This window comes from Hyperoodon ampullatus (assembly GCF_949752795.1).
Source record: "Hyperoodon ampullatus genome assembly, chromosome: 14".
Taxonomy (NCBI): Eukaryota; Metazoa; Chordata; class Mammalia; order Artiodactyla; family Ziphiidae; genus Hyperoodon; species Hyperoodon ampullatus.
In genome coordinates this window covers 2,323,309-2,336,255 of record NC_136927.1, presented here as the reverse complement: position 1 = coordinate 2,336,255, position 12,947 = coordinate 2,323,309, and the positions used below count along the sequence as shown (strand labels likewise).

At 60.1% G+C, this 12,947-nt stretch overlaps 1 protein-coding gene across 1 annotated transcript in view; it reads left to right on the top strand.

Moving 5' to 3' along the window:
• The window catches only part of CARD11 (caspase recruitment domain family member 11), a 30,407-nt gene extending 17,680 nt beyond the window's left edge, over positions 1–12,727 (top strand). The window contains exons 13-23 of the mRNA XM_079719767.1: positions 134–266; positions 833–1,034; positions 1,450–1,576; positions 4,119–4,359; positions 5,002–5,098; positions 5,477–5,572; positions 7,088–7,223; positions 8,012–8,191; positions 8,493–8,617; positions 10,059–10,174; positions 12,059–12,727. Of these exons, the coding sequence (XP_079575893.1) occupies positions 134–266; positions 833–1,034; positions 1,450–1,576; positions 4,119–4,359; positions 5,002–5,098; positions 5,477–5,572; positions 7,088–7,223; positions 8,012–8,191; positions 8,493–8,617; positions 10,059–10,174; positions 12,059–12,263 (1,658 nt within the window). The 3' untranslated portion in view covers positions 12,264–12,727. The remainder of the gene's footprint in view (positions 1–133; positions 267–832; positions 1,035–1,449; positions 1,577–4,118; positions 4,360–5,001; positions 5,099–5,476; positions 5,573–7,087; positions 7,224–8,011; positions 8,192–8,492; positions 8,618–10,058; positions 10,175–12,058) is intronic.
• The last annotated feature ends 220 nt before the right edge of the window (positions 12,728–12,947 follow it).

Below are 12,947 nucleotides of genomic sequence, written 5' to 3'. Positions count from 1 at the left end.
AGGAGGCAGAAAGGGAGGAGCGGGGGCTGGAGGGCCCGCCCTGACCCCCCTCGGCCACCCCGGGAAGGCCATGGGCCGCCCTCCCTCCTCCGTCGGCCACTCGGGGGCCTGAGGGTCCGTTGCTCCTTCGCAGATGACAGTCACGAGCGGTACTCCTTTGGACCCCCCTCCATCCACTCCTCCTCCTCCTCGCACCAGTCTGAGGGCCTGGACGCCTATGACCTGGAGCAGGTCAACCTCATGTTTAGGAAGTTCTCTCTAGAAAGGTACCGAGGTCACGGGGGAAGGGAGGCTGGGGTGAGGGGCGGGGATGAGGTGAAGACTGCTCACCCCTCGATCCCCTGCAAAGGGGATCGTCCACAGCACCCATATTCTAGAATCAGAGTCTGGGAATCATAGTGTCCCAAAGTCAGGAATCACTACCCCTGACCCCCAATCAGGCCCATGTAGGAAGGGGCTTGCCCGGGGCCACACAGCCCGGTAGAGGCAAGGAACGGGACTCTGATGTCGGACTGGCCCCGGGCCCCGCCAGTGACTCCCCAAAGCCCGGTGGGCTGTGCCCACGCGGCCTTCCCGGTGTGCGAGGAGGGGCCGGCGGCCCTCGCACCCGATGCGAGCAGCCAGGGCATGTGTGACCTCAGTCTCACGGTGGCAGTGTCTCCTGGGGCCCCTGCTTCTGGTCTGTGCTGTGACAGCAGGAGCCGGTCGCCAGCTCAAGGTGGCTGCTGCTGTGACTCCCCAGGGACGCTGCAGCCCAGGCCCCGCTCTCTGGGTGTCCCGGCCGGGAGTCCTAGCTACAGCTGCCTAACCCCCGTCTTATCTCCCGACCCAGACCCTTCCGGCCGTCTGTCACGTCCGTGGGGCACGTGCGGGGCCCCGGGCCCTCGGTACAGCACACCACGCTGAGTGGCGACAGCCTCATCTCCCAGCTCACGCTGCTCGGGGGCAATGCGCGCGGGAGCTTCGTCCACTCCGTCAAGCCGGGCTCCCTGGCAGAGAAGGCCGGCCTCCGCGAGGGCCACCAGCTGCTGCTGGTGAGGGGCTGGGGACTGGGGGAGGCAGCAGCTCTGATTCCTCTGCTCATCTGCTGCTGGCAGCGCAGGGACCCCCCACCCCCAAGCCTGCATTAAGCTGCGGATTCCCGGCCAGGACGAGGGGTTGCCGGGGGGCGGGCCTGTCAGCGCTCCCCTCTGGAAGCCCCTCCCAGGGCCCTTCTCTCCACGACTCTTTGCTTGTGTTTCTAGAGCCTGTGCACATGCACACGCGCTCCGGGCGGTGGGAAGGAGGCATGTGAACCCCATTTAAGTGCGATGCTTTCTTCCTCAGCAGCGCTGAGCTGGTCTTTGTTGAGCAGCGGTGCTTTTGTTCCCTGGCGGGGCAGCCTCACCCCCGCAGCTCCGCTCGCCTCGCCGTAGAGCCCAAGCGGGACAATGTGTCTTTGATATCTAGCTAGAAGGCTGCATCAAAGGCGAGAAGCAGAGCGTCCCCTTGGAGACGTGCACGAAGGAGGAGGCGCACTGGACCATCCAGAGGTGCAGTGGTCCCGTCACACTGCACTACAAGGTCAACCAGGAAGGTGAAGACCCCACACGGGGCGGGAGGTCCCTCCCCTTGCTCGTCTGCTCATCAGGAGGATAAGCAGCCCCGGCCCGTCAGGAGGACCGAGGGGGCAGGTGTGGGGCGGGAAGGGTGGACACGGTGACCCACGTGGGCACACACCTGCCCTGGCACGCCTTGGGCCTCTGCCCCGCTCACGGTGGAGGCGGCTCGTCCAGCCACAAGCAGACTGCCTGGCCAGCTCCCCCCTCTCTCTGCGAGGCTGAGGTTTGTTTTCTCTCTCGGGCTTCCCGGCCCTGACGTAGGCAGTGACTCTGGGGTGACCGCCCCTGCACCCGCAGGCCCACTGAGCCACACCGCGGCCAGGCCATCTGCTGCAGGACAGCCGGGCCTCACCCCCCTCTCATCTGGCCCCCCGGCAGCTTTTTCACGGTGTCTCTTTCTCGGCCCAGACTCCTAGGCAGCGTCTTCCTTGTCCCAAACTCTGAGTTCTCGTTCTCACCTCTGGGTTTTTTCTTGCATGATTATCTCTGCAGCTGGAACTTATTTTTAACCACCAGGGGCTCATGAATGTTTCAGCAGAGCATAAATAGCCACGCTCTCTCTAGCCGTTCCCCACTGCCGCCTGCTTGCCCGTGCTCCTTCCCGGCAGCGCCCGGTCAGTGCGGAAGATAATAATGATGCTCTGTCCCCAGACACAGGGCCCAGCCTTCTCCTCCTGCAGGCGGGCGCCTCCCCTCTGCCAGGCTGGCATCCCAGCCCAGCAGTAAGTCTCCGGGCGCTGCCCTGCCCCCCAGCCCCAGTGCCATAGAACCCAGTATGAGCAGCGCCCCCTGGCTTTGTGTAGCAGCAGCCCCGCGTCTGGAATTCAGTGGAAGAAGGGTTCCCTCCGGCAGGATCCTGTTGGTAGGGCCTTTCCTCCCGGGTGGTGGAGCGCTCGGATGGTGATCGGTGTTGACTCCGCCCAGGCGGGAGGGAAGGGCCCAACCGGGAATCCCCGTCTCTCCATGAAAGGTGATCCGACGGGCCTGCTGGCTCAAGTCTCCCTGGCCTGTGAGGTATGCCTGTGAGAAATAGCATTGGAGGAACTGTTTGTGGGCCTGGCGATTAGGACTGTTTTAGCTTCCACTGTGCTATGGCTGTCTGCATGTGGGGCTGATTTCAGGATTTATATTATGGATTTATGTCTTGGACGTTTGCTGAAAGGTACTGCATTTATTGTATTCATAGTTTTATGCCCTGCTTCCTTCCAAAAGGAGTCATAAAATTTCACACTAAAGGGCAATCGTGTTAACTAAGGTTAAAACATGTGCCGTGGTCCTACCACTTTGGAAGACCATGTGGCAGTATCTACTAAAGCCGAATGTATACACAGTCAGTGACCTAGTAATTCCACTTCTGTGAATACATCCAAGAGAAATGAGTACATACGTCCACGAAGGTGTAAGAGTGTTCATAGCAGAGGTATTATCCATAGTAGCCGAAAACTGGAAACGGGATAAATGTGCACACCAGAGAAGGGATAAATCAGCACCACGTGGAATACTCTACAGCAATGAAAAAGAACACACCGGACTTTGCAGTGGTTGGGACTTCTCCTTCCAATATGGTGGGGTGTGGATTCGATCCCTGGTTGGGGAGCTGGGATCCCACATGCCTCGTGGCCAAGGAGCCAAAACATGAAACAGAGGCAATATTCAGTGGGGACTTTGAAAACGGTCCACATCAAAAAAAAAAAAGAACACACGATGCTACGTTGCAGCATCGCGGTTGAATCTCAGAGGCGTGACGTTGTGCAGTGAATGCCAGACACATTCTGGCAGAAGAGCACGTACCGTCTGCTTCCACTTATATGAAGCGACGCAGAGCTTACCTGTGCTGCTGGCAGTCAGCATAGAGGTAACCCCTGCAGTGTTCTGACATGGGCATGAGGGAAGGTTCTGAGTGGTGGTCACCCAGGTCTAGACATTTGTGAAAATCCGTCGTGCGGAATGCTTACGGTTGATGGGGCTTACTGCATGTAAGTTACCTAGCAATTAAAGACAAAAATGATAAAACACGAGCACTGTGTATTGGTAGGGAGGGACATGGAGATCGCAGCAGAGGTCCTAGATTTGCTGCAACTTGGCACAAAATTTTGCTCTGAGCTTCTTGGCAGCCAAGACAAAGAGAGAAAGCCATCAGTAACAGCTGCTCACTCACCGGGGAGGACAGACGTTTCCCAAGCCACGCCCCCGTGATGGGAGGACCGCATCAGGGGGTGTCATCCGCGGGGAGCCCAGCAGTGGGAGGCCCTTCACCGATGGCCTTTTTTTTTTTTTTTTTTTTTTTTTTTTGTGGTACGCGGGCCTCTCACTGTTGTGGCCTCTCCCGTTGCGGAGCACAGGCTCCGGATGCACAGGCTCAGCGGCCATGGCTCACGGGCCCAGCTGCTCCGCGGCATGTGGGATCCTCCCGGACCGGGGCACGAACCCGTGTCCCCCGCATCGGCAGGCGGACTCTCAACCACTGCGCCGCCAGGGGAGCCCCACCGATGGCTTTTGCGTCTTCTTCTTCCACAGGGTACCGGAAGCTGCTGAAGGACATGGAGGAGGGCCTGATCACGTCGGGGGACTCCTTCTACATCCGGCTCAACCTGAACATCTCCAGCCAGCTGGACGCCTGCTCCATGTCCCTGAAGTGCGACGACGTCGTGCACATCCGCGACACCATGTACCAGGACAAGCACGAGTGGCTGTGTGCGCGGGTTGACCCCTTCACGGACCACGACCTCGACGTGGGCACCATTCCCAGCTACAGCCGGTGAGGCCGAGGGGGCCGTGGAGCTCAGCAGCGGGGCTCACAGCGGGGAGCATTTGCCTGCCGACCAGTGACCGCCCCCCATTCCCTCCTCCTCTTTGAAGCCCCCCAGGAATATTGCTCTCTTAAATCCCGTTGCTTCACTAAATCCCAGAGCGCCGTCTTTCCATCATTACTGGACAGCTTAGAGCCTGAGTTCGTGCTCCCTGTGTTCGACAGTCATCTTTTCCACAGCCCATCTCCCCAGCATCGTTCTGTAATTGTATAGCAGTAGCCGCCAAGGGCTGAGCATCAGTCTACCCCTGGTTAGATGCCCTGGGCATCTGTAAAGCATCCACAGACTCTGACTCTGCTGCCCAGGCCAGCCCTGCAAGGCCAGCCTCAGTAGACCCGATTTACAGATGAGGAAACTGAGGCTCAGAGAAGTTAAGCAACTTTGCCCCAGTACCAAGATGAGTCAGTGCCAGAGGCAGGATTCAAGCCCAGATGCTCAGTGCCCAGTCCTCCCTGGTGTACCTCTGGGGCTCAGAGCTCACACGCTGTGTAGAGCCCCCTGCCCGGGCCAGGCCCCCGCCGGCTTCCCCAGGCTCGGCCCTGGGGTCTCTCCAGCCCCTGAGGCTCCGCCCTCCCCTCTCGCCTCCCCAGAGCCCAGCAGCTCCTCCTGGTCAAGCTGCAGCGCCTGATGCACCGGGGCAGCCGAGAGGAGGTGGACACGGCCCACCACACCCTGAGGGCCCTCCGGGTAGGTCACCCAGCACCCCGCCGGCTTCACACCACCTCCCGGGCCCTTTTTGGAGGGGATCCCGAGTGGGAGCCATCCATCTCCGTGGGATGGTGGATTGCAGGGAACCGGGCTCCTTAGGGCCGCCCCCTCCAGAGGGAGCCCCACCTCTGCACCCTCCCCAGCTGTGGTGCACGCTCCCCTCGGCCCGCTCTGGTCGTTGTTGGAACAAGTCCCGAGGCCCCTCCCACCCCCTGAGCTTGCTCCCCTGTCAGGAGTGCTTTGATCCACAACGGGTGTTCTCCCCCCCGTGAGCATGGAGCGGGGCTGGGAGCCGTCTCCCGTACTCAGCGGCATCAGTATGCCAGCGGGTCTGACTGGTTGATAAACTGATTTCAGAACACCCTGCAGCCCGAAGAACCACTTCCCACTGCGGACCCCCGGGTCAGCCCCCGCCTCTCACGAGCGAGTTTCCTTTTCGGCCAGCTCCTTCAGGTAAAGCTCTCGGAGCGCCTGCTGATCTTCAGCCACGTTTTGCCGCAGCCCTGCCCTCTCCCTACCGAGAAGAGGAGGCTGTATCAGAACAGCAGTGCTCTGTGTTTGTCCCCCACTTGCAACTTTTCACGGCACCTTATTTCTTCCATCCCATTTTATTCTCACAGTGACGGGTTGGTAGACAGTCTGCACCTGTTGGAAGCAAACCTCGCTTTCATAAAAGATTTGAGCAAACTTAGGGCTAAAAGAAACTTAAACATCTTAGCTGCTCAAATATTAATGGAAAAGTGAGGAGAGGAAAACAAACGTTCAAGATATCCAGGTCCTCAGATTGAGCATTAAATTTATCTCTGAGCATCCTAGCAGCCAGGAAAGAAAGGGAAACCCAGCAGAGTCTTTATATCTTACCTGGTGCCAAAACGTTTTAGCTCTTTGGGACCAGGAAAAATTTTTCCCTTGTACTTGATTCTAAGAGGTTTCTTTTCTTTTTTTTTGGCATGGATCATTATACGAGGAACATTGAACAGCCTCATGGGTGATGTGTTCAGAAGTGATTTCACATAAACGCAGAAGCATTCCATGCAGCCTTTTTCTCTATCACCAGTTCACAAAAGCTGAGAGTACTATTAAGATGTAGCCCCGCAAGGATGTTCCTGTGTTGGCTCTGTGCTAATTAGGCCCCAGCAGAGCTAGTGTGTCACTCCACTGCTCCATCCTAATGTTGGAACATAGGAAACCCAGAGAAATGGTTCACGGTGTGACCCTAAAACCCAGGCAGAGGCAAACAGGTAGCAGAAAGACACGGAGGTGGAAGGGAACCCTGGTGAAGTCCGAGGCACCCCTGAAGGCAGGACCACGTGAGACCACACTTTTTTGTGCCTACATGTCATGCATGAGTCCAAAACCCTGAGTTTTTGGGTGACTTGCTCGAAGGCTGGTTAACAACAGAGCAGGGCTGACATCCCAGCTCCCTGGACTTTCCTCCCTGCAGAGGGAGGGCGTGGAGAGTCTCTAAGTAGCCCGGGGAGTATGGTGTCCACCGCTGGGCATCCCTTTCCGCCCTCCAGGACTCAACTCTGAATGGTAGAAGGGTGCAGGCACTCCCCCGGAAGACTCGGGGATGCCGAGGCAGGGGGTGAAGTCATCTGCACCCCCCGCCAGGTGGGCCGTTTGGGGGCGGCCAGGGGTCTTCCACAGCCAGAGCGCTCCAGGCCTCACAGAGCTCGTGGATCCCCTAGATGTGGGTGGGATTGCAGGGGGCTCCACTGAGGGCCTGCTTGGGACCAGCCCTCTGGCAGGTTACGCCCAGCCGGGGAAGAGAGTGTGAGCATTTGTTCGCTTACTTGCCCACTGACGGCGTCCCAGACAGCTAAAGAACTTGCGCCACCTGCTAGGTGTCCCCTGTGTTGAGAGGGGTCGTGACTGACCCAGGCGCCCGGGGCAGAGCCCAGATCTGAACGGAGGTCTCCCGAGCCCGGGTTACGCCTTCCTCCACTCCCTCTCCTCTGTCCGCAGTTCGTCAGCAGGTCCGAGAACAAGTACAAGCGGATGAACAGCCACGAGCGCGTGCGCATCGTCGCGGGGAGCCCGCGGGGGAGCCTGGCCCGGTCCTCACTGGACGCCACGAAGCTCCTGACCGAGAAGCAGGAAGGTGTGGTGCCGACCACCCAGCCCCTCCCCGCCCCATGCGCGCCCGGCGGCCTCAGGGGTCTGGGCGGGCCGCGGGGGCCCCCGAGAGTGGGGCTGGGACGTCTGCTCCCTCCAAAGCAAGGGTACCGTCTGGGAAGGAGCTGCCCAGCCCTGGCCAGGAGGACCGACAGCCGCCCAGGCGCATCCTGCCAAGTTCCCCCGACCGATGCCCGCCGTACTTGGTTTGAGCCCAGACGCCCGTGTTATTTGGAGCTGTTTGCTGTGGAGCGTTTACTTATTGATTCTCTTCCTGCTGAGCACCAACCGCCATTTATCGTGAAGCCAGTGAGGGGCCTCCCGGTGTGCGGTCCCCTGTGGAAGGCCCTGCCGGCGGCGAGCAAGCCTTCCCAGGGCCACGCCAGCCCCGGCACTGATGGTGACGAGGACCAGGGGCGCCTCTCCACTGCAGCCTCCGCCCAGGCCCTCCCCGGACAGCTTAGCACCTGGGGTGTGTTACGCGCTTCTTGCAGGCACCTCCTGGCCTGTGAGCAGGGCCGTCTCCCTGGCCCAGCACTGTTGGCCCAGCTCCCAAAACAGAGCCCGGTCCACAGGTCACTCCATAAACTTGCCTGGATAGCGGAAGGGCGTCCTGGGCCGCCGGCTTGCATCGATTTGCGCAGCGGTTTTTGAGAACTAGCCCCCGGTGTCCCATCCCCACTCCCAAATGGTTTTCAAGGCTCCGTGGAGCCAAGAGGGCACCTGGGCTGCCCCTGCCCCAGGCAGTACCAGCCCTTCCCTGTCCCCTCACAGAGTTGGACCCTGAGAGCGAGCTCGGCAAGAACCTCAGCCTGGTCCCCTACAGCCTGGTGCGCGCCTTCTACTGCGAGCGCCGCCGGCCCGTCCTGTTCACGCCCACCATGCTGGCCAAGGCGCTGGTCCAGAAGCTGCTCAACTCTGGGGGCGCGATGGAGTTCACCATGTGCAAGCCGGGTGAGCCCCCCGCCGCAGGCTGCTCTCCTTCCCCCTCCCCCGCCTCCTGCATCAGGGGCTCAGGAGCCGACGGGAGGGCGTGGCTGGCTGGCTGCCGTGGGGACTGTGAGGTGGGACCCTGACCTTGCCCTCCATTGAGAAGCCTCGGGGTCTAGTGGAGGAGACGAGATCCACTTCCACGTGGCCAGAAAGGGATCAGACACGCAGCTCTGTCGAGCCCAGGAAGCAGGGCGGAGCCTGGACGGGACAGTCGGCCCGAGACCACCTGTGCTGCCCTCAGGACCGGCCCCTCTCCCCGCAGATGTTGTCACGAGAGACGAGTTCCTCAGAAAGCAGAAGACGGAGACCATCATCTACTCCCGAGAGAAGAACCCCAACTCCTTTGAATGTGTCGTTCCCGCCCACATCGAGGCTGTGGCGGCCAAGGTGAGGCCGGCTGGAGGCTGACAGGGCTTGTGAGCCACGTGCGCCGTGGAGAGAGCGATGCTCTCACCTCCCCGCGGGGGAGCCTTCTTCCTCTCTCCCTCTACCACGCGCTGACATCTCCAAGCCCTGTCCTGCGGCTCTGATGTGCATTTATGTTTGGAACCTCCTCTGTTTCTGATGGCTTCCGGGTGCTGGTCCTCTGGTCCGCGTTGTTCAGGGATGTGTGTGCGCCTGGCTGTGATAACGGGGGCCAGAGATAGCGGGCAAGCGGGCGACAGGCACCGTGTTCGCCAAGTGGGGGCAGTGGGCCATCAGAAGGCTTCTTGGCAGTGACGCAGAAAAGGCGTCTGCACGCAGTTTGGAGTCTTCTGGAGCCAAGCTTTGAGACCCTGGCTGGCCCTGAGCGTGGAGTTCTTCCTCGCTCCAGGGCTGGATGAAGGCGGGGCTCTCGGCCCACGAGGATGGTCACGGCCCCGGAGTCTGGGACGGTGACCTGGGGGACGGCAGGAGCAGGAGTCCAGCCGGAGATTCCGAACTTGCCGCCCAGCCGATGGTCACTCCCGCACCCTCCCGCGTCGTCACACGGATTGAAGCACGGTCAGAGCTGTCAGCCAGCCTTGAAGAGTTTGTTGGGTTTAAAGCTTAGGGAACTGTGACAGCCGGAGCCGATGGACAGTGAGTGGGCAGGGCTGGAGCTGAGAACATTCTGGCTGTGAAGGGGTTCCCATCCAAGAATGCGTGCTGTTAGAAACCCAGCAGTGGCTCTGCTGGCGAGACAGAGGAGCGGTGACCGGGGGCGCAGGGGCCTGGGGCTGGCCACCTCTGCCTCTGGACCTGCGTGCTGGTTCCACTGGCACGTTCACTTTGTGAAAGTCCACTGAGCTGCAGGCTTAGGAGCACGTGCACTTTTCTATATTCAAGTTCTGTTTCAGTGCAGAGGTTTAAGTGGCACCTTCAGCAAAACAGGGATTGTCCTTCTTCAGAAACGATGCGCTCTCAGGCCCCAGGGAGTCGTGCTTGAGAGCCCTTATGTCCTCCCGGGGCCATCCAGCCGCCTCACCTTCCCTGTGTTTTCCACCCACCCCGTCCTAGTACCAAGAGCACCTCTGCAGGCAGAATAGAGGAGCAGGTGTTCTCCACACTGACCTGGGTTTTTATTAAGACTCACGCACACTGCCTGATTCACCCCGGGCTGGCTGCCGGGCTTTGCCAGCACCCATCCCTGTGCAGGGGGAGCCAGGCGTCCGGACGGGGGGCCTTGTCTCTCAGAGGTTGGGTTCTGCCTGGCTCGTTCTCTGGTTCAGTGGGGGGCACGCGGGGCTGTCTCGCCCCCGGCTCTGTCCCGTGGAGCCAGACCCTGCCCGGTGGACCCGCCCCAGGCCACCCACACAGGCCGAGGAGGCAATGGGCCCCCGCCGACCGCCGGCCACTGTGTCTGCAGAACAAGCACTGCCTGCTGGAGGCCGGGATCAGCTGCACCAGGGACCTGATCAAGTCCCGCATCTACCCCATCGTGCTCTTCGTCCGGGTGTCAGAGAAGAACATCAAGAAGTTCAGGTAGGGCTCCGGGACCTCCCCGCAGGGGCCCTAAAGCACCCCTCCTCTCCCCCGACCTCACCAAGCCTCTGGGGTTCCCGCCAAGAGCAGCTGGCTGTGTTGGGCCCGCCCCCTCCCCCGAGCATCCCTTGAGTGAATCCTATCGAAGGCCAGTCCCCAGTCCAGGGGGACATGGCCCTGACCCCTCCAGCAATGGAAACAGTAACACACACGCACACACACACACACGTAAAACACATCCAGGAGGATGGGTGCCGGGAGGGATGGGGGTGCCCTGGGACCCAGGTGGTCCGGGAAGCCAGCATTGGAGCAGGACCCACCACAGCGAGGCCAGGCCGGGCAGGCGCAGAGGGCACAGCTGGCCCCCAGACCCCCAGGCGGGGATGCCCAGAGGAGGCCAGTGTGCTGGGCAGAGCGGTGAGAGGTGACTGGGCCGAAGGGGGTCCAGGCCACACCGGGCCGTGTCGGCCACGGAAGGATGTGACGTCTCCTTCTGAGTGAGACGGGAGCTACTGACGGTTTTCAGGAGTGACTTAATCTAATAAGGGATGTAAAGGCCCCGCTGGCTGCTGCGTTGAGACACAGGCATCGTGACAACCCACACGGGGGGTAGTGATGCTGGGACCACATCCTGTCTGGCGGGCGATGAGGAAAGGTCTGATTCTGGGTCCGTGTTCAAGGTCGGGCCTGTGTGATTGTTGAAGGGTTAGCGGTAAGATTTGATAGGAAGAGGAAATCAGGGTGATGCTGAGGTGGGGGAGGGGCGTGGCCTGCCTGTCACATGGCACCATCTCTGATCCCCACCCTTCCTTGCAACACAACTGCAGCTGACACTGAGAGAGGTCAGGCCACTCCATTCTCTCTGCAAATATTTACCGAGCGCCTATTAAGTGCCAGGCCCGGGACCCCATGAGTGAGCAAAAGAGTGCGGAGTCCCCACCTCACCACCTCCCACACGTTAGGCCGGCCGCTGTCCAAAACGCAGGAACTCACACCTGTGGGCCCAGATGGGGAGAAATTGGAGCCTTTGCCCACCGCTGGTTGGGAACGGAAAAGGGTGCAGCTGCCGCGGAAAACAGTAAGGAGCCCCCTCAAAACTTAAAGTAGAACTACCACGTGATCCAGAAATCACACTTCTCAGCCTATACTCAAAAGAATTCAAAGCAGGGTCTTCAAGAGGTATTTGCACACCCATGTTCACAGTGGCATTATTCACAGTAGCCGAAAGGCAGAAGCAACCCGTGTCCACTGACAGATAAATGGATAAACAAACTGTGGTCCATCCCTACGAGAGAATATGATTCTGCCTTAAAAAGGAAGGAAACGGACACATGGTGAAACATGGCTGGGCCTTGAGGACATGCTGCTCAGTGAAACAAGCCAGACACAGAAGGACAGACACTGTGCATTTCCACTTCTGCGAGGTCCCTGCGGGGGGGTCAGATGCACAGAGACAGAAAGTAGAGGGGTGGGTGCCAGGGGTTGAGAGGGAGGGGGAAGTGATTGTTTAATGGGTAGAGTTTCAGTTTTGCAAGACGAGAAAGTTACGGAGATGGATGCAGTTCGCTGCGAATAACTTACCACTGCTGAAATGTACACTTACAAGTGGTCAAGATGGGAAATTTTATTTTACGTGTACTTTACCACAATTAAAAAGGCTTTCTTTTTAAAGTCCCCACCTCTTAGGATTCCCTAATGAACAGAATAAAAGGGGACAGTGCGTAAGGTGCTAAGTGGTAGACGCGATGGAGAAACAAAGCGGGGAAGGCAGCGTCGGTAGGGTGGCCAGGGGTGTGGGCGGCAGCACGGGGTGGTCCCACAGCACGGGTCCGCCCAGCCAAGCCACGCCCCTGTGCGTCTCCCTCGCCCTCCGCCCGCCCGCAGGAAGATGCTGGCCCGGCCGGAGACTGAGGAGGAGTTCCTGCGGCTGTGCCGGCTGAAGGAGAAGGAGCTGGAGGCCCTGCCGTGCCTCTACGCCAGCGTGGAGGCGGACATGTGGGGCAGCGTGGAGGAGCTGCTCCGCGTCATAAAAGACAAGATCGGGGACGAGCAGCGCAAGACCGTCTGGGTGGACGAGGACCAGCTGTGAGGCGGGGGCACCGCTGAGTCCCAAGGGGACTCGGGAGGGGGGTCCGGATCCCGCGGGGCCACGCCGAGGGGCGAGGGGCGTCCTGCTGCCTAGACGGCCTGGGAGCTCCGTCCTCCCGTTGAGGGAGACCCTCCAGGGAGCCCCCCCGGGGCAGATGGTGGTCGGGAGGGAGCAGGGAGCGGTCCGCTCCACCCCGGGCTGACCTGCTGAGTCGGCCAGCCCTGCAGGCCTGAGTCAGGAGACAGGACCCCACGGAGGACACAGAGCCAGGTCGGAGGCCAGCGGCCCCTGGAAGCCGGAACAGCAGTTGAATGTCACGCGTGGAATAGGTGTGCTGCCCGTAGGGAGGGGACCTGAAAGCCAGGCATCCCCCAGCCCTCGGGACACAGGGTATGCACATTTCCAGGCAGAAGGGGAGGTGTGCCCTGCTGTTATTTTTTCCTGCATTAAAATTTCTCCAGTTCCTTGTTTTCAACCAATTGTTTAATAGTTTGCAGAGGCTTTCGGCTCTTGCACCGTTCCTCACCTACAAACCACCCCCAGCGAGCTCAGTTCAGGCCCCATGTCATAATGCAGGGTGAAGGTAGGGTGACCGTGCATCCCAGTTTTCCCAGGACAGGCCTGATTTACAGCTGGGTTTGGGGCTGATCACTAACAGCACCCCCTCTGACTAAGATGCGTCCT